We start from the raw sequence: 19,908 nt of genomic DNA, 5'->3' as shown, positions 1-19,908 counted from the left end.
ACTGAGCCATCTACCCAGCCCCCTATTGTCTCAATTTTTAAAATAGCTGCATCTTTTTTTGATGATATCTTTTAATGTGTATATGTAAGTCTGCATGTGGGTATGTGCATATCAGTGGAATGACCTGTTAGGGCGAGAGGCCTCAGATCCCCTTGGGGCTGAAGTTATAGGCAGTAAGGGGCTTAAGTAGATGCTGGGAGCAGCCACTGAGCCCGTCTGCATCTTCTTATAAATCAGATGTTCCAATGCTTGTTCATATAATTTGATTTACTTAGCAAACTTTTAAATGTAACAAAACAACCGTGTTAGGGTAAAATATCAGGGGCAAGTTGAAGACAAGGGGTTTTGTTTTGTTTTTTAAAGAAACTTAGTATGATAGCACATACCTTTAATGTTAAGACTGGGAAGGCAGGTGTAGGTAGATCTCTGTGGGTTCAGGGCTAGCCTGGTCTATATAGTAAGGTCTGGGATAGCTAGGACTTAATAGCTAGGCCCTATTTTAAAAAAAAAAATTTTTTTTTTTGTTTTCACTTCATTCTGTTAGGAAGGGAGGAAGGGAGGAAAGGATATTTGTAGTAATTTTAGGGTTTTTATTGTTCCCTAGTTTGCCTTTGATTTTTAAACATTGTCTCATATTTGCCAGACTGGCTTCAAACTCTGTGTTCTTGAATGTTATCCTTGAATCTGTATCCTCCTGCCTCTGCCTCCTTTATGTTGGGATTATAGGCACCAGGTTGGTAGGGTGCTGAGACTCAAATCCAGTGCTTGCACTCTTACCAACTGAGCTGCATCTCCTGCTCCTGTTGAGTAAATCTTAAAAGTCAGTGAGGCAAAGCAGATGAAACACAGGGAGCGGATGGAGCAGAAGCACAGAGATGTGGACGGTACAATGGCGTGGCATACATGTGGTTGGGCTGCTCAGATAACTGCCAGAGAGCCTCTATGACTAGGTGTGGGGAGATGGGAAGATGAAACACATGCATCCAACCTACCCCAGATAGGGAGCCCACAGCACACCAAAGTGTGGATAACCCCAAAGTCCAACTTGGTGAAACTTGGAGTTTTGTTGGAGTTCCTTTCAAGAATATGAGTGAGAAGCTGGGCAGTGGTAGCTCACACCTTTAATCCTAGAACTCAGGCTGTCAAGGCAGGTGAATCTCAAGTTCAAAGCCAGCCTGGTCTACTGAGTGAGCTCTAGGACAGCCAGGACTACACAGAGAAACTACTTTGAAAAATGAAGGCAAAACAAGAATATAGGTGAGAAGTTACAGGAGCAGAGATGACTCAGACAGCTGCATCGCCACAGCAGCTGCATCGCCACAGCGCAACCCAGCATGAGTGACAGCTCCCAAAGCTGGGAACCTGGAGCGCACCGCACAGCCTGCAGGCAGCTCAGCAGGTTGGAGAGGGTCCTTCTAGGTGCCTCAGTTGGTCTGAGCTCTTCTAAGTAGTTCAGCTGGTATCACTTTTGTTGTTTTCAGGTCGGGGTCTCTCTGTGTAGCCTTCACTGTGATAGAACTTACTTTGCAGACCAGGTTGGCCTCAAACTCAGATCTGCCTGCCTCTGCCTCCCAAGTGCTAGGACTAAAGGCAAGTGCCACCATGACTGATTACACACATACTTGTGTGGTGTGTGTGTGTGTGTGTGTGTGTGTACCGTTCTAATTCCTGGAGAGTTAGAGAACGTAGGGAATAAGATTCCATAGTATCCTGTAGCAATCTTTAAATTTTCTCGAAAGAATGAGAAGAATGTGAAAGGGCCTGCTTACATATACAGTGGTGCTGGAATGATGGCTCAGTGGATAAAAAAAGCACTTGCCACAAAAATGAAGGCCTGAGTTCCATCCCCAGAACCTGTGTAAAGTTGTCCTCTGACCTCGACACTTACAGTGATGTGTATACATTCCCTCCCTCTCTCATACATACACAATAATAATAATAATAATAACTATGGAAAATATATAAAGCAGCAGGATGGCCCAGCAGGTAAATACCCTGCTGCCATGCCTGACTCTCTTCAATCCCCAGCATCCATGTAATGGAAGGAGGGAACCAACTCCTAAAAGTTTTCCTCTGGCAGTGGTGGCGCACGCCTTTAATCCCAGCACTTGGGAGGCAGAGGTAGGCAGATTTCTGAGTTTGAGGCCAGCCTGGTCTACAGAGTGAGTTCCAGGACAGCCAGAGCTACACAGAGAAACCCTGTCTCGAAAAACAAGAAAACAAAAAAGTTTTCCTCTGACCTCCACACACATCATTGAGTGTGTAACCACACATGTGCATATACACCAAATAAATAAAATGTAAGAAACTAAATACTGCTATCCTCCTAGTAGGGGCTGGGAATGCCTGGGGTCAGAGAAGTTCTGATGGAGGCCTGGACAGCTAGAACGGACAGGGAAGAAGGGAAAGGGAGAACCACCGTAGGGAGCCTACTCCACTTCCTGTTCAGCTTCCCTGACTGACTCCTGTCATCTTTTCTCCCCTGCTTTGTTTTGTGTAGCACAGCACACAAGTGAGGAGGCCTGCAGCATAAATGGCCAGCTCTATAAATTCCAAACCTGCTAGCAAAGCGAACACCTGTGAAATTACCACTTGTGCACAAAACAGTTCATGCCAGCATGGAAGCCTGGGCAGTCTCCTTCCTTCTCTGGAGAGGCAGTTTGAAGTACCTTATTAACTTCTAAGTTTCCCAGGCAGGCCGTACAGCCTCACGCCTTTAATCCCAGCACTCGAGAGGCAGATACAGGAAGATCTCTGAGTATGCCTGGCTTACAAATTGAGTCCTGGGACAAGCAGGGCTACTCAGAGAAACCTTGACTTGAAAAACCTAATTAATTACTTAATTCTCTTTTGAGACAAGGTCGAATATGTCCCAATCTGCCATCAAACTTGCTATGTGCCCAAATATGGATTTGAACTCCTGACCCTTCTACCTCACCTTCTACACACTGGGATTGTTGGCCTACTCCACCCCGACCAGTTTTGTGGGGTTCTGGGGATCAGATAGCTTCAGTCATGCTAGGCAAGCACTCTTAACCAAGCATAGTATAGGTTTTTAAAGGTTTTGTTTGTTTGTTTGTGTTTGTTTTTGTTTTAAACGGGGTCTCTCTGGTCCTGGCTGTCCTGGGACTCATTGTGTAGATGAGGCTCCCAGAGAGGCTCCACCTGCCTCTGCCTCCCAAGTGCTGGGATGTGTGCCACCATGCCTGGCAATTTTACGATGTGTAACATTAGTATAATAAATATCCGTTAGAACTGAAATCTCTGTACACTTCTGTGGGAGAACATTTATTGAATAATACTACGTTATATTCCTCATTGCTATGACCAAATAACTGACAAGAAGCACCTTAAAGAAAGAAAGGTTTGTTTTAGCTTACAGTTTAGAGCAGTTGGGGGAAGATGATAGAAAAGGACACTGGGAAAACTACCAAAATATTACAACTTCTAAGCCACAACTTTCCATCCTTTGCCCCCATAGGCTCATGGCCGTCTCATAGTGCGAAATGTATTCAGTCCAACGTCAAAAGTCCCCATAGTCTATACCAGTTTCAATATTGTTTAATAATCCATATCCCGTCAGAGGCTAAAGACAATCTCTTAAATAGATTTCTTGAATGATCTTCTGATAACATCAAAAATAACTTCCACAGTTCCAATATATAATGGCAAAGAATGAACATTGCAGTTTGTAAGGGAAGATCACAGGTATTACAAGGAAAGATTGGACCCACTCAAGACCAAAACCCAGGAGGGAAAAACAACCAATACTTGCAGCTCCATGTTTAAATTCTGAGATTTGTGATAAAATCTTCTGGGTCCCAGTGCCCTTGAGCGCCCCCCTTATTTCCAGCTCTGTCCCCACTGTCTCCACACATGGCCTAACTCCATTCTTTAAATGCAGCCTTCCTCAATGGATTCCTGTAGTCCTGGTATAACTGTCACCATGTTTTGTGTTGGCTTGTGCTTTGTCAACTTGACTTGGGAAAGTGAGAAGCCCAAGTGAAAAAAAAAATGCCCCCAGCAGATTGATCTGTGGAAAAGCCTGGGGGGGGGGCATTTTCTTGATTAGTGATTGATGGAAGAGGGTCCAGTTCATTGGGGCAGTGCCACCCTGGACAGTATAAAGAAAGTGTGGCTTTCTGGGAAAGCCCCAGGCAGCAAACCTGTAAAGCAGTACTCATCTGGGACTCCTACTTCATTTCCTGCCTCCAGGTTCCTACTCTGCTTGAGTCGTTCAGTGGTGTAAGCTGGAGATGCTGTAAGCTGAAATAAATCCTTTGCTCCTTAGGTTGCTTTTGGTCATGGTGTCTTATCTCAGCAGTGGAATCCCTACTGAGGACAGGCTGCCACTGCTTCCCCATCACAGCTTCACACATAGGCCCCAGAAGGCCTCCTTGCAGGGACTCAGACCCTCCTATACATTGTTTGACTTCTGGCTTTCTCAAACTGTGATACAAAACTGTAACTTCTTCAATCTTGTATCTTTCATTGCTGAAAATCTACTACTAAGTGGACAACACTGCCAAGTTCTGCTGGCAATTCGTGATACAGCCTGTCCTCTTGGCAGGGCATTAGCTTCTGAGTACCATCTCTGGGAAAACACTTCCTATAGCAGTTTTTTCCATAGGATTAGTGGAACACCCACACACACCCTCAGTGGCGTTCTCAGTTTAGGCTCTCTCCTTGGAAATTAATTTTCACTTGTATAAAATGTAGTTTCTGATGAGTGGAGTCTTGTGCTCAGGGCAGTTTTCAAATTGTTCTCATTTAATCAATCAGTTTTCTCTTTAATGGTGGTAATCTGTTTAACAATTACCTATGCTTTCAAACCTGTCTGTCTTTAAGTCTGAACTTAATTTTTTTTTCCATGCCAAGCTGCCTTATATCTTTCAGGTCTGGTAAGCAGTAGTGATGCTGCAGCCTGAATGCTATCTCCACTAAGCAAATGGGTCCACTACCTGAGATGGCGTCCTTAATCAAGCTGTCAGGACACATGCAGAATACAGCCAGGTCGGTGGGTGCTGGGGCTCCACATCTTTAACCTCAACACTCCAAAGTAGAGGCAGGTGGATCTCTGAGTTTGAGGCCAGCACAGTCTATAGAGCAAGATCCAGGACAGCCAGAGTTACACAGAGGAATGCTGTTTAGAAAAACAAAACAAACAACAATAAAAAGCCAGACTGTCAGACTGTCGCAAGAATAGGTTCTTGCCTGGCTCCTAACAGTCTTGTTTCTCTTTGAAACCTCATGAGCCTGGCCTTTTTGTGTTTTTCTTGGCATTCTGATCCTCCACAGCCCCAGCAAAACACGCCATTAAGCTCTGCTTACAGCTTTCAAGAGCGTTTCTATTCTAAAGTTTTAAATTATTCTACAACCCTCTTACACAGCAGTTCCAAAACATGATTGGGTTTATCACTGCCAATTTTCTGAATTAGTTACATGCCTTGTTGCTGTGACTAGATGTACCTTAAGGGAAGAAAATTTTGCTTCAACTAACAGTTCATTACTGTGGTGAAGGCATGATAGTAGGAAGCTGAGGAGGTTGGTCACCAAGAACGGAAGCAGTGGTGGCTCCAGATCTCAGCCCAGTTTCTCCTTGTATCCAGTAAGAGATATCTGACCATAGAGTGGTATAACCCCCATGTAGGGTGGATCCCTCACACCTCAATTCACATGATTTAGAAATCTCACAGAACTAATCCCAAACTGACAAACAAGATTAGCCACCATAAACACAAAAGTGTATAAATCTCGTGTGCTCTAGCTTACAGGATGTTCATAACTGAACTGCTTTATGTAACTAAAGGAAGAGCAAATCTTTAGCTGGGCATGATGGCACATACCTACAAACCTGAGAAGTAGAGACAGGAAGATCAGAAGTTCAGGATCATCTTTGATGACATAGCAAGTTCCAGGCCAGCCTGGGATACATGAATTCTTGTCTCAACAAACAAAATGGGGTATGGGGGTTAAAGGAGAAGATCTCTTTGTGAGCCTCTGATCACTATTTGTGTTAGTCAGCATTCTCCAGAGACAGAATAAATATATTGTGTGTATGTGTGTGTGTGAGTGTGTGTGCTTGTATGTTTTTGCGTGTGCCCATGCTCATGCTGTGTGCACCTAAATACAATATAAAGGATATGGTTGCCTTTACAGTAGCACCCCACCCTACTGTTTTCTGTGAAGTCTTAGGTATCTTCATATGGCCATATTAGTATAAGAACTCTTGTTTGTCATAGAAGATTAGGTGCTGTCTTAGGGTTTTACCGCTGGGAACAAACACCATAACCAAGACAACTCTAATAAGGACATTTAATTGGAGCTGGCTTACAGGTTCAGAGGTCCAGTCCAGTATTATCAAGGCAGGAACATGGCAGCATCCAGGCAGGCCTGATGCAGAGAAGCTGAGAATTCTACATCTTCATCTGAAGTCAGCTAGATGACTAGCTTCCAGGCAGCTAAACTGAGGGTATTAAAGCTCATCCCCACAGTGACACAACTACTCCTACAAGACCACACCTCTTAATAGTGCCACTCCCTGGGCCAAGCATATACAAACCATCATAGGTGCTAACTCTTCTTCGGTTTGACCTCATCTGTAACTATCCTATTTCCAAATATGGATATACTCTGGATTACTGGAATTACAACTTCTATATGTCTTTTTAAGTACTACAAAATGCAACTCATCTCAAATTGATTATCATAGATATCTGCTTTTGGTTTTAGTGAGAAAACTAAACTATTCACCATTCTGACTGGGGTCTGCTGTAGGTTTTTTATTTCATTTGTTTTGGCTTTGGGTTTTGGATTTTTGGAGACAAGTTTTCATTATGTACCCAGGTTAGACTGCCAAGGGCTGAGATTACAAGTATGTGCTACCACACCAGTATCTCTCTGTTTAGTAAATATTCTATTAAATGAAAGACATTCTCTATTTTTTGTCTGCTAAATGTATTAGCCTTCTGTTGCTGTGACAAATCCTAAAAATAAATCAATTTAGCTGGACAGTGGTGGCCCACACCTTTAATCCCCACATTCCAGGGACAGAGGCAGACAGATCTCTGAGTTTAAAGATAGCCTGGTCTAGAAAGCAAGTTCCAGGACAACCACTGCTACATAGAGAAACCCTCTCTCTCTCTCTCTCACACACACACACACACACACACATTTACAGAATTAAAAATGTATTTTGACTCAGAGTTTCAGAGTTTCTTGCCCATGGGCACTGTTGCTTTGGACCTGTGGCAACACAGAAAAGTGTGCTGTTGCGGTAATTTCTTATCCCAATAAGCCCCTATAAAAAGCACACAACCCAGTTATTGTATTTATAAGCTCTATGCCTAGATTGGGCAGATCTATCACTAATCTATTCCCCAGCTATGAGATTCCTTGCTCCTTGGCTTCTATAGCCATGTGGTTCTGCCCCATCTTTCTTCACCTCATCTTCCTCCATTTTCTACAGCCTCCCTTTCCACCTTTCCCCTCCATTGCCTTATCGTCACCTCTTTATTTGACCAGACAGAACAGGGAGAAGTTTCCATGAGATCACCTGAGTACATGACCCACTCCTCATCACAGGCAGCCCCTCTTGAAGAAGCAGAATTAACATCAAAATACAAACAGCATCAGTGCAACTCACATTTCCCCCTTTTAATCCAGTTAAAAGTCTCTTTTCTCTCAGATATAAATTGAGCATAACCATTATAATTATGTGAGTTATAAAGTATGATATACAATTAACATCTAGTCTATCAGTTAGTCAATTAAAGTACTCTACCACCTATCTTAAGAGCTTATAATTCTATATCTGAGTTACATTCTGATTTTAGCTTACAATATCATCTGGAAAACATCCTTTCAACTGTTTCATATCTCTCAATGCTAAACAACTCAAGTTTGCTTATGAGACTATAACTAGTCTTCAACCCTGTCAGAAATCTGAGAACAAATTAAATATTACCTGAGTATATAGGAAGCACAAAACATAGCTTTTTAAACTTAAATGACTTGTAGACAGCTGACTACATGGACAGCCCCTAATTTCTTATAACATTGGAGAATCCATCTTCAGCCTTCTGACCCAGAGCCATCTGGCAGACCTTATGCCAAGCAGGAAATAAAAAGGACTATCATACACTGTCTTGGCAGAGGTTAGCAGTCGACTATCCCACATTTGTTTGTCCATTTTGGACAGTATTTTGTCTGCAGATGATATAGATCATTTCTGCCCAGGGGCTACCTTGCCATGATAAGTAACCTCGTCTGGAGGTGAAGATGCTCAATATCTTCTTGGAAGCATGAAGGGGGTGCTGTCAGGAGTAGACATGTCTCTAGTCAAATTGTCTAAAAATAATGAAATGATTAAATGTCAGATTCTGTGGATTTCTGATGTTTTTGAAGACTATCTACATAAAATATCTCTGTCCTGTTACAGTTACTCTTAGCCATTTCTATTTGAGTAAATGGAAACACTTTATTATAATTAAATCTGAATCTAACATAACTATGAATTTACTATCTGGCCCTTAACTTCTGTTACTTAATCATCCTAAACAGTTTATAATAGCAGCTATTAGAAGGACTGGGTCAAAGCCTTGTATTCCTAAATGATTTGCATAGGCACAATGTCTATCTAAGAGTAACAATATTAACTTCAACTTTTGTATCAATATAAGAAATTCATACCAATAAAAATCTTAAATCTGTATCAATCTATAAATTTTGTACCAATGTAAAAACTATAACTATGTGGCACAGGAGAGCTGTTCATTGTGTCAGCAAAGAAGCAAAGTAAAAGGGTAGGCCAGGGTCCCAGTCTTCTGGAGGATGGAGGATGGAGGTCAATGGAGGATGACCTAGGACTTCTGCTCTTTTGCCCCCACTTCCACACTGCTGGGAAAGGATTGCAGTTGTGTGCCACCACACCCAGTTTTGTGTGATGCTGAGGAACTGAACCCAGGATTTCATGCATGGTAGATAAGCACTCTACCAACTAAAGTACATCCCAAACTGTTGTGCAGCAGTTTCCTCTGAGATTGAAACATTCCATCTCTCAGCAAACTCCTTCAGACAGAAGGTAAACTACACAGAATAGCTTCAGGAAGTCCCTGCCTGAAACTGAGCAGATTCACTAGGCTCCTCCCTCCAGAGAGTAAACAGGGAAGACTTCCTAGAGTCTGGCTGAGACAAGCCTAAACAAGCCTGGCCACAAGGAAGACTCTTAGACAAAAGAAGCTGACTCAAAGCAGAAACCAGCTAAAATGTCTGGAAGAGTTGTAAACAAGTGTTGGAGGGTGACACTCTCCACACTGCCATGTGCTCTAGCTGACCAGCTTTTGGTGTCTGAGTCATTTCTGCTCTTGATACTCCTTATCCATATTTCTTTAAGTAACTCTAATAAAACTCATTTTCTTGGACTTTGGTGGTATCCACACTTTGGTCTCTTGTGGGTTTCCTCTCTGTGCTGAGTAGATGTGTATTATTTCCCTCTAGGAAAAGTCTCAGCAAACAACACATGGCTCTTTTTTGAGCTGGAACAAATGTGCTTGGGGTATGAAAACTCATTATGTTTTATACTTATGTGATGGTTTGTATATGCTCAGCCTAGGGAGTGGCACCATTAGAAGGTGTGGCCCTGTTGTAGTAGGTGTGCTACTGTGGTGTAGGCTTTAAGCTCCTCTTCCTAGCTGCCTGGAAGCCAGTATTCTGCTACCAGCCTTCAGATGAAGATATAGAACTCTCAGCTCCTCCTGTGTCATGTCTGCCTTGATGATAATGGACTAAGCCTCTGAACCAGTAAGACTGCCCCAGTTAAATGTTGTTTTTTATAAGAGTTGTCTTGGTCATGGTGTCTGTTCACCGATGTAAAACCCTAACTAATACAACTTATGACATGCAGTTTTATGTATTTCTATTCTGCTTCAATAAAACATTGAGAGAAGTATTTCCTAACCTCACACCAACTACTACATTTACCGGAGACAGGTGATGATCTGGTTGCTAGGAGAAAAGCAAGGTCACATCTTCAAACTGACATGCTGATAGAATTAATAGTCTTAAAACTAGGCATAGTTTCTCTCTCCCTCCCTCCCTCCCTTCCTTCCTTCCTTCCTTCCTTCCTTCCTTCCTTCCTTCCTTCCTTCCTTCCTTCCTTCCTTCTTTCCTTCCTTCCTTTCTCAGAATTGGCTGTACCACTTCTGATGTTCAAAAATCACCCAAACCAAAGGAAATCTTTAATATTTTGCTGCTAGGGTTCAGAAGATTAGCTTTTAAGTTACCCTTTTCTGGCTTTGCCTTAGGTTTAAGGATTCTCCAACAGGGACATTTTCTGAGTTAAAAGATTCAACATAAGATGGGTTTGGTGGTTCTGGCAGAGGCAGAGAGGCAGAGGCAAAGACAGAGAGGCAGAGGCAGAGACAGAGACAGGGGCAGGGGCAGGGGCAGAAAGGCAGAGAGGCAGAGAGGCAGAGGAGTGGGAGGCAGGGGAGGCAGGGGAGGCGGAGGCAGAGGCAGGAGGATCTCTGTGAGTTCGAGGACAGCCTGGTCTACAAAGTGAGTTCCAGGACATCCAGGGAGGTCACACAGAAAAACCCTGTTTTGAAAAAACAAAAATTAATGGGGGCTGGGGGGGGGAGAGGAAACCAACTAAATAATTCCATTACTTTCCTTTTACAGTACCTATAGGAAAGAATCAGGGCCATTTTCATATTTCTTCTTCAGAATCCATTTTCCATTCTTCATATCATTCTTCCCAGTCAGGCTGTGGGTTGACTGAATTAAATCAATTTAACTTGGAAGAACTGTCATTTTTACAAAACTCCCTCTTTTTTACTTAGGACTACAGTAAGCCTCTTCGTTAGTTCAAGTTTAATTTTTATTCTCTGGTAGAATTCTGCAGTTTTCTTCATATAATTCCTAAATTTTTCTTATTAGAGTTATTACTTGCATTATGTTCTTGTTGTTACTGCGAATGGAATCTTTTCTCCCACCCCACCACCCCCGCCCCCATTCAAAACTGAACACATAAGGCGTTAGGATCTCTATCACTCCTTTTGGCTGTGAGACTCTATGGTTTCTTGGTTCTATGACAACATTCTATCACCGCCTACATTTTCCGAACCTGAAGGAAGGAGGCAACAGCGAGTACCTGCGTAAAGTTCCCCTCTATCTGGCCTTTGTTCTCCTCTCTATGGTACTGCGCATGCGTGGTTGCTATAGTACGGTCCCCTCCTTCCCGACCGCGGGCCCAGCTCCGTAGCGCCGGCGCACTGGCGCGCTCCGTTCACACGCTCCGAGGCCTGTAGACACCGCGAGTTCCGGCTGTCGCCGTCACCGCCGCGGCTCCTGGAGGTCGGTTGCGACGAGTAACGGCGCCGGGACGAGCCCCGCGCCTTCGTTACCGATATGTACCCGAATTGGGGCCGGTATGGCGGGAGCAGCCACTATCCGCCGCCGCCGGTCCCGCCGCCGCCGCCACCGGTGGCGCTTCCCGAGGCCTCGCCGGGGCCCGCGGCCCCTTCCTCTTCAGGCTTCATGAGCTTCCGAGAGCAACACTTGGCCCAGCTCCAACAGCTGCAGCAGATGCACCAGAAGCAAATGCAGTGCGTGCTCCAGCCCCACCATCTTCCTCCGCCCCCGCTGCCGCCCCCGCCGGTGATGCCCGGGGGCGGCTACGGAGACTGGCAGCCGCCTCCGCCACCGATACCCCCGCCGCCTGGGCCAGCCCTCAGCTATCAGAAGCAGCAGCAGTACAAACACCAGATGATCCACCACCAACGAGATGGGCCTCCCGGTTTGGTTCCAATGGAGCTGGAGTCCCCTCCTGAATCTCCCCCTGTACCTCCAGGATCCTATATGCCCCCATCTCAGTCGTACATGCCTCCACCTCAGCCACCACCCTCATTCTATCCCCCTTCCTCCGCTCAACCCTACCTGCCTCCTGCTCAGCCGTCCCCTTCACAGTCTCCACCTTCCCAGTCCTATCTGGCGCCTACCCCTTATTCTTCCTCTTCCTCCTCGCAATCATATATGAGCCATTCCCAGCCCTACTTACCCCCTTCTCAGGCATCTCCTTCCCGCTCCTCCCAGGGCCCTTCTAAACCCCAGCTACCACCACCACCGTCCATCCCTTCTGGGAATAAAACAACTATCCAACAAGAGCCTTTGGAGAGTGGGGCCAAGAACAAGAATGCTGAACAGAAGCAAGCTGCTCCTGAACCAGATCCCTCTACAATGACTCCACAGGTAAGAGCTCACCTGCTGGAGTCACAGCTTTCATTTAGGCTTTACTGGAGCAGGCCTTGGGCTTTAACCAGCTAGTGCCTATCATAATTCCAATGACTAGCCCATTCATACTCCAAAGATCCCTTAAGAGTCAGCCCTAAAGCCAGGTTTTTAATTGACTGGATTACTAAAAGAACAGTAAAGATAAGACTAGACCCTTGAAGTGTAGTAGGGTGGCACTAGATTTATTTCTCAGATGTATGCCTTGGCTTTCTTTGACCAGCATTCTAGATTTATTGCACAGAGCTTTGTTTTAAATTTTTTTAACTAAGATTTTCATGGGGGAGGCAGTATAAAAGAAAATTCTTAAAGGGCTGATGTTTAAATGCCTGTAAATATTGACCAGTTAATTTCTTAGGACCAAGAAAACATGCAGGGGCCAGAGATAGCTGTCTGTTTCCCCGAATTGGGTTCTCAGCACATAAAAGATGGAAGTCTCATCATGACATCCTAACTGATGTTGTGAGTTCATGTGGACTACATAGACCTCTAGAGACTTGATCCTTGGAGAATCTGTTGGTATATTTCAAGAGTTGATTCAAACATTACCATGTCTTCTCTCCCCCCCCACCCCCCAGGGTTTCTCTGTGTAGCCCTGGCTGTCCTGGAACTCATTCTGTAGACCAGGCTAGCCTCGAACTCAGAAATCCACCTGCCTCTGCCTCCCAAGTGCTGGGATCAAAGGGGTGTGCTACCACTGCCCAGCACATTACCATCTCTAAAGGATAATTTTACCACATAGTGAATTTGCTACATTTCATTGTTTTTACACTTTACTCCAAAATAATAGCCTTGGAATTTAGCTGAGGTTTAAAAAAGAAAGTTTTGTGATAGCTGCTCCTGTGAGAGCCATCCCCTTTGACATCTATTTTGAAGATGTTGCTTTCCACAGAACAGTAAGAAGTTGACAGGGTTGTAGGAACATAGAAGCTGTGCCTACATCCACTATTTGGGCAACTGAAGCAAGCAGATGGAGAGTTTGAAGCCAGCCTGGGCCTCATAGTAAGACCCTGTCTCAAAATATAAATAAATAGGAATAGATCATCTGTTGTGTCTATTTGAAATACACATTAATTCCTCATCTACCTTAAATTCACTAAGAATCTTACAATATGCAAGCTCAGGGTAATGTATAAGATTCCAAAAGATAATTGTATATTATTCTAGCTTTACAGTGTTTTAGTTTTTAAGAGAAGCAGGTTCTGCACAGGAGACACTCAGAGGACAGTAGAATAAGTGATTTTGCTGTATACCAAAGTTATATCGGCTCCTCAGGGTTATTCCCTCCAGTTTCCCAGTTAATTCAAGCTAAACTATGACCTCAGTCTGACTTTTTCTGGGCACGTAGAGAAACAAATGAGTTATATAGTTGGCTTGTTGTTGTGCTTGGGATTGAACTCAGTGCCTTGGGTATGTTAGTCAGGTGTTCTACCATTCAGCTACACCCTCAGCTTTGGCTTTTTAAAAGAAGAATGTGCATACTAGACTACTTTAATATAAGTACTCACTGGAAACACTACATTTGGTTTTCTGCTTCATCTGAAATGAACTTCTTTCAGTGTTTTGAAAATGTAGTGCTTTTGATTCTTGCTGAAAAATAGAAAATAATAGAAGGGTGAAGCTTGAGGTCTGGGTGTAGACCAGATCAAGAAGAGCCTTGCCTGTGGCTCAAGATAGAACTCATTGGTTGAGTGTTTGCATAGCATCCCTGAAGCCTTGGAGTTATATTCCTAGCACTGCATAAACTGGACATTGTAATACAAAACTCTGTAGTCCTAGCAGAGGCTGGTGATAAGGAGTTCAAGGCCACCCAAACTACTGGGAGTTTCAAGCCTGCTGGGTATACAGAAGGAGGGATAGAGTGGGGCATTGCATGCCCACCCTTTCTTAACTTTATGGAGTTATCCCAATGTCCTTAACTTCTCTTTTCCCTTTAAATGGAATACTTTCAAGGCACATCTCAAAATTCAGTCTCTATGAGCCTTACATGCAAATCACCCCTGTGATTTGGTTCTGTTTGTCGTCTTAATCCTCTGCAGCACCTAGGACAGTGCCTTGCAATTTGTAGAACCACTGTAAAGATTTGTTGTGTAAGATTCAAGAGTTATTCTTTTCACCTAAGGTCCTTGCTTTATTAGATGATAAACATTGTATATCCTTCTGTATATTTTAATCCATATTTTAGTTTTGGAAAATGTTATTAAATTTATGTTATATATGATGGGAGTGTGGACCTGCCGCACGTGTACATGCCTCAGTGTGCATATGGAGGTCAGGAGGTGAGAGAGGAGAACTTCTGGGAGTGAGTTGGTTTTCAGGGTACTGTATTCAGACTGGTAGGATTGCTTGTCATGTGCTTTTACCCACTGTCCCTAAAAAAAATTTATGGTGAAAGATTTAAGCATTAAGTAGCGAAAATATCATAAACATAATTTTAAGTATTTTAAAGCAAAATCTTTCATCTTCTGTCCTTTGCTCATGTTTTTTTCTCTTTTTTTCCATACTGGAATCAAGCCCCAAGGCCTTGTGCTTGCTAGTTAAGTATTCTTAAAGCTACATCCTCCTCTCCATTGTTCTACATTCTTGATTAGGTTCTTAGTTGGTTTTCTACTACATTTTTTCATTTATTGTGTGTGAGTGGCAGGGGTGGACGGGTGCAGGTCTGCTGCTGTGTGTATATGGAAGTCAGAAGGACAGCCTGTGGTTGCCGGGCTCTCTTAGATGTCTTTGTCTTGGCAACAAGTACCTTAACTGCTGAGCCATCTCTAGAGCCTCAGTTACCTAGTTTTAAAAGAAAAGGGGGTGGAGTGACCTTTCATTTCTCAAAAAATGAAACACAGTCTCAGTATGTAGCACTGGCAGCTGGAACTTGATATATAAATCTGTCTGCCTCTGTTTACCTTAAAGGTATGCACCACCATGCTGGGTCAAAATCTTTTTTAGATTGAGTACATTATAAAAGCTTAAGTCTTTGTATTATCTAGTGCTAAGTCTAATTAGATTTCCCTCTTGTCTCCTGTTATCAGAATTCAGAGGAATTCCTTGTTAAATCCTCCAATTGTCTCAGTAATATTTTGTTGATTTGTTCAAATTAAGATTCAACATATAAATAGCAGATTCTTACCATGTTGGTTAGGGTTTCTGAGTCTGAGCACTGTAAACCTTTGGGACTTCTTTGTTGCGGGATTGTTTTCCACTGTGCATTGCAGGGTGGTTACTGATGTCTCTGACAATGGTGCCAGTAGTGGCCGCCCTGTTTTGAGAGCCAGAAATGTTTTTAGACATTGCGAGATACACTTCCATAGGTTCTGGAGGGAAGAGCCACTCTTCTTTGAGAACCCCTGATCTAGATCACTATTTCTTGTTTCCTTTTCCCTATATTATGTCCTCAATTTGATGAAAAATCTGTCATTTGAACATCCCACATTCTGAGACTGCTTCTCTCTTGATAATTGTGCCATTTTATTTGTTGAGTCATCTATTTTCTTTTTTTAAATTAGAAATTAACTCCAAAACACTAGACTGAAGTTCAGTTGATGTTGTCAAGTGTAGTGTATAGGTGTTACATTGTACAAGATCTTTATTTGCACCAGTCTTGAGTGCCTGGTTGTCCCACTGTTCTGATGCTGAGCTTGATCAATGGATTTAGGTGGGGGCAGTCTGGTCCTCACTGTTAGCTTCTCAGTCAGTCTTGCATCTTTCTAGTGTTTCTCTAGTGACTGACTCATTGATGGTCTTAGTGGGTCTAAATCATTTCATTGGAATTTTCAGTAGTGTGATTTTAAATCCTCTCTGCAGTTTCTTCCTAACAGTGTATGGAATTATGTAGAGAAAACTTTCACTTGTGAACTAGAGCTATTTGATTGGAAATAGAATGAGTGAGTACTGGAAAGATGGCACAAATACTTCACTTTTTTCCATTTATTCTCTAGATACCTGAGTAAAACATTGATAACTTAATGGAATATTCTTTTTGAAGAGTTACTTTTTCTGTGATTAAGGGGTTGACTAGTTAAAGTATATAGTAGTCTTCTCAATGAGTTGTGGTTTTATTTCTTTCATTCTCCAAATAACTCATGTAAAATGTTGACATGAGTATAGTGTTTAGAAGTGTCATTTAAGATGAAATACTGTGTTTAGTACTGTAGATAAAATGGTGGACAACATGCATGTGGTACTTGGTGTCAATGACTTTTATTTAATAAGGAGAAATACAGGATACCATGGGATTGGAAAGTATGAAATATTACTAGAATATTTACTAGAAACTAGAAAAGGTTAGGTTTAAAAGTTTTATTATTGTTATTTTGGCTTTCTGAGACAATGACTCTTGTAGCCCAAGTTGGTTTTAAACTTGGTATGTAGCTAAGAATGACCCTGAACTCCACATCCTTCTGTTTTCCTGAGAATTGGAATTACATACATGTAATAACACACACACACACACACACACTCACACACACTCTCACACACACACACACTCACACACACACACTCACACTCTGTTGTTCATAGTGCTTTATACACATTGGAAGTGAAAAACAGATACCTTTTAAATGATTGACTTTTGCTAGGACCTCTATCCTAATTGAAGAAGCCACCTTTACAAAGTAGTATTTAGCTGGTTTGGTGGTTTGGGGCTATATAGAGAGACCGAGGCCAGCTTGGGTTACATGAGACCCTGTCTCAAAAAAACAAAAAAGAAAAGTCTGTGTGTGTGTGGGGGGGGGGGGAGAGACAGACAGACACCTAAAATATAGGCAGAAATTGTCCAAAAACAAGTTCAGGAATGGTCTCTGACAGCACAGGCTGAAAATAATATTTATGTAATACAGAAAGCTTTAAAGACAATTTCAAAGACTGTATTTAGCTATTGAGGGATTTTGTAAAGGCAACTGTGATACACTGATTATTTTAGTGGTGCACAAACATGTTAGGCTTGTACTGCTGAGCTGCTTCTCCCATCCTAGATTGGCATTTGTATGGGTATTTTACCTGCACTTATATCTGTTTGCTTCCTGTGTGCCTATCACTTGTGGAACTGAGAACTGTGTTAGATCTGCTGTAACCTGGAGTTACAGATGTTTGTGAGCCATCATGTGGGTCCTGGGAACCGAAAACCTGGGTCTGATGCAAAAGTAGCCAGTGCTTTTAACCACTGAGTTATCACTCTAGCTCTGGCATTTAGAAAGATTTGTTTTTATTTTATGTGTACCATATGTATACACTGCCTATAGGGCCAGAAGTGGGTGTCAGATTTTTTGAAACTGGAGTTATCCACATTTGTTAGCCATTATGTAGGTGCGGGGAATGGAATAGATTCCATTCCCCTGTAAGTATTTTAACCTCTGAACCATTTTTTCAGGCCCTGGATTGGCATTTTTGAAAGCTTGCCCTGCTTTTGGTTTGGAGAGTGAAATTAAAAGGCAAAAGAATGATTTAGGATAAATACTTGTTAGTAATTCAGACAAGAGAACATGGGTGGGGGGGTGGGGGGTGGGCATGAATGGTATTAGTGGAGATGTGAAGAGGTAGGAAGACAGAAGACAAGCCTCTGCTAGGGATCCATCCAGTTGGATAGTCATGGCAAGCGTAGGCATCAGGGATTTGTGAACTTGGGGGTGGGCTCCTGAGTGATTAATAATACCACTTAATAAAATAGGAAACCTAGAGAAGAGAAAGAGAAAGCGAAAAGGCTTAGGGATGATGTGGAAAATAAGAGTTAAGCTTTATGTGTACTTAGTTTGAGGTCCTGGGGCATAAATTCCAAATGGAGATATCCATGTAGAAGTTAGATTCAGACAAAGAGTCTAGAAACAAGATTTGGAACATATACATATACAATATGTTCTAAGACATATTAAACGATAAGCTCTTCTGGGGAGTGTGTATAAGATAAGAATGGAGGCACAAGACCTGTGGCTGGCCTCAGAATCACCAGTCCAAGTAACCAGTGGAGGAAAGGCCAACATGAGGAGGATGGAAAATGAAAACGGAGCAGGGCTACAGATTGTGAAGGGAAGACACTTCTGGAGGAGTAGCCAGCTGTGTCAAGTACTGCTAATCGGTCAAACAAGATAAAGATTCTGAGTTATCTTTCCCCCTTACTGACATAGAGATTATTGTTGACCTTGGCAGGAGCAGTTTCATAGTGACTGAAGCCATATTGCATTGATTGAGGAGTGATGGAAGGTGAGGATGGGGATGGTGAGTATAGAGAACTCTTTTAAGAAGTTTATAACTGAAGGGGAGTGAGAGAGAATGAGGGAAGATGAAGTCAAGGAGCATTCTCTTTAAAAATGAGACTAAATATGCCTGGTGATCCTGATTCTTAACGAAGAGTGTGAATCTTAATGATATGAACAGTAGTCATTTTAAACCAAGTAGATATTTGATTGATTAAGCAGGTTTTCTTCCATCATTTAAGATTTACACAGAAAATAGTCATTATTACAGGTGTTGGTAATAACCTAGACATGGATGGTAACTTTGCAATATTAATCTCTAAAACACTGCGCACAGCTGGGCTGTGGCAGTGGTGGCTCGCACCTTTAATCCCAGCACTTGGGAGGCAGAGGCAGTCGGATTTCTGAGTTCAAGGCCAGCCTGGTCAGTGAGTTTCAGGACAGCCAGGGCTACACAGAGAAACCCTGTCTCGAAAAAACAAAACAAAACAAAACAAAAAAATACTTCTCACAGACACACTTTGTAACACTCTTCTTGCAAAATTGTGTAGTCCTTGGTCTTATAGCTGTGCCAGTAGTAGGTAGGTAGTGCTGTCTAAATAGAATCTATTGGTAACAGTTTGGCAAATAGTTCTAGAGTTCTCAATGCCTCAGACCCCGTCATTCAGTTTCTCTGTGTTGAATGTGGTGGTGGCAGCAGTGTGTGTGTACTTGTGTGCACATACTTTGGAGGCTAGAGGTTGATGTTGGATATCTTCTGTAGTTCTCCACTACATCGATATAGACACGGATCCCAGAACTCTGGCTAGTCTCACTATCTAGCTTGTTCTTTTTTCCCCAAGTGCTGGGATTAAAGGCACAACATCATGTCCATTTGCGTTTACGTAGGTGCTGGGAATCAAACACAGGGCCTTGTGTTTCTGCAGCAAGTGCTTGACTTGCTGAACCATCTCTCTAGCTCCCATTCAGTCTTTTAAAGGTAACATGTGCTACCTTTTCCTCTTTTTATAAACCAACATCTCATAAGACATGAAATTATCTTATATGCTGGAATGTTCAGAAGAACTCGCACCTACTCTCTTGTTAACTAGTCCAAACTTGACTTTCAAGCTCACTAAGGACATTTCTAATGGCATCCTTATTCATTGTTAAGCTTCAGAAACACTCTAAAGCCTAAGGCTGAACTAGTTATGTTTCTCGCTTGGCTTTATAATACTAGAATGTGACCTACAAAAACGTACTGTTACTGAATCAACTACTTAAACTCTAACAAAGCTTATATACTGGATTGGATCTAAGAGAAAGATGGAAGGAGTAAGAAGAGGTTGTGTTTAGATTAAAGAATCTAGACTTGTGTCATAGGCAGATGGCTTAATTGATCAAACATATAAAAGCAGCATGGCAGACATCAGTAATCCCAACAGATACTGAGGAG

At 42.6% G+C, this 19,908-nt stretch overlaps 1 protein-coding gene across 4 annotated transcripts in view; it reads left to right on the top strand.

Annotated features, from left to right (window-relative positions):
• Positions 1-11,236: 11,236 nt before the first annotated feature.
• Positions 11,237-19,908, top strand: part of Ylpm1 (YLP motif containing 1) — a 76,032-nt gene continuing 67,360 nt past the window's right edge. For all 4 annotated transcript variants that reach the window (XM_052185411.1, XM_052185409.1, XM_052185408.1 and 1 more), the window contains exon 1: positions 11,237-12,249. In XM_052185411.1, the coding sequence (XP_052041371.1) occupies positions 11,410-12,249 (840 nt within the window). In that variant the 5' untranslated portion in view covers positions 11,237-11,409. The remainder of the gene's footprint in view (positions 12,250-19,908) is intronic.

This window comes from Apodemus sylvaticus, chromosome 6, assembly GCF_947179515.1.
Source record: "Apodemus sylvaticus chromosome 6, mApoSyl1.1, whole genome shotgun sequence".
NCBI lineage: Eukaryota > Metazoa > Chordata > Mammalia > Rodentia > Muridae > Apodemus > Apodemus sylvaticus.
The sequence above is the reverse complement of the archived record's forward strand: the minus strand, read 5'-3'. Positions and strand labels throughout refer to the sequence as shown.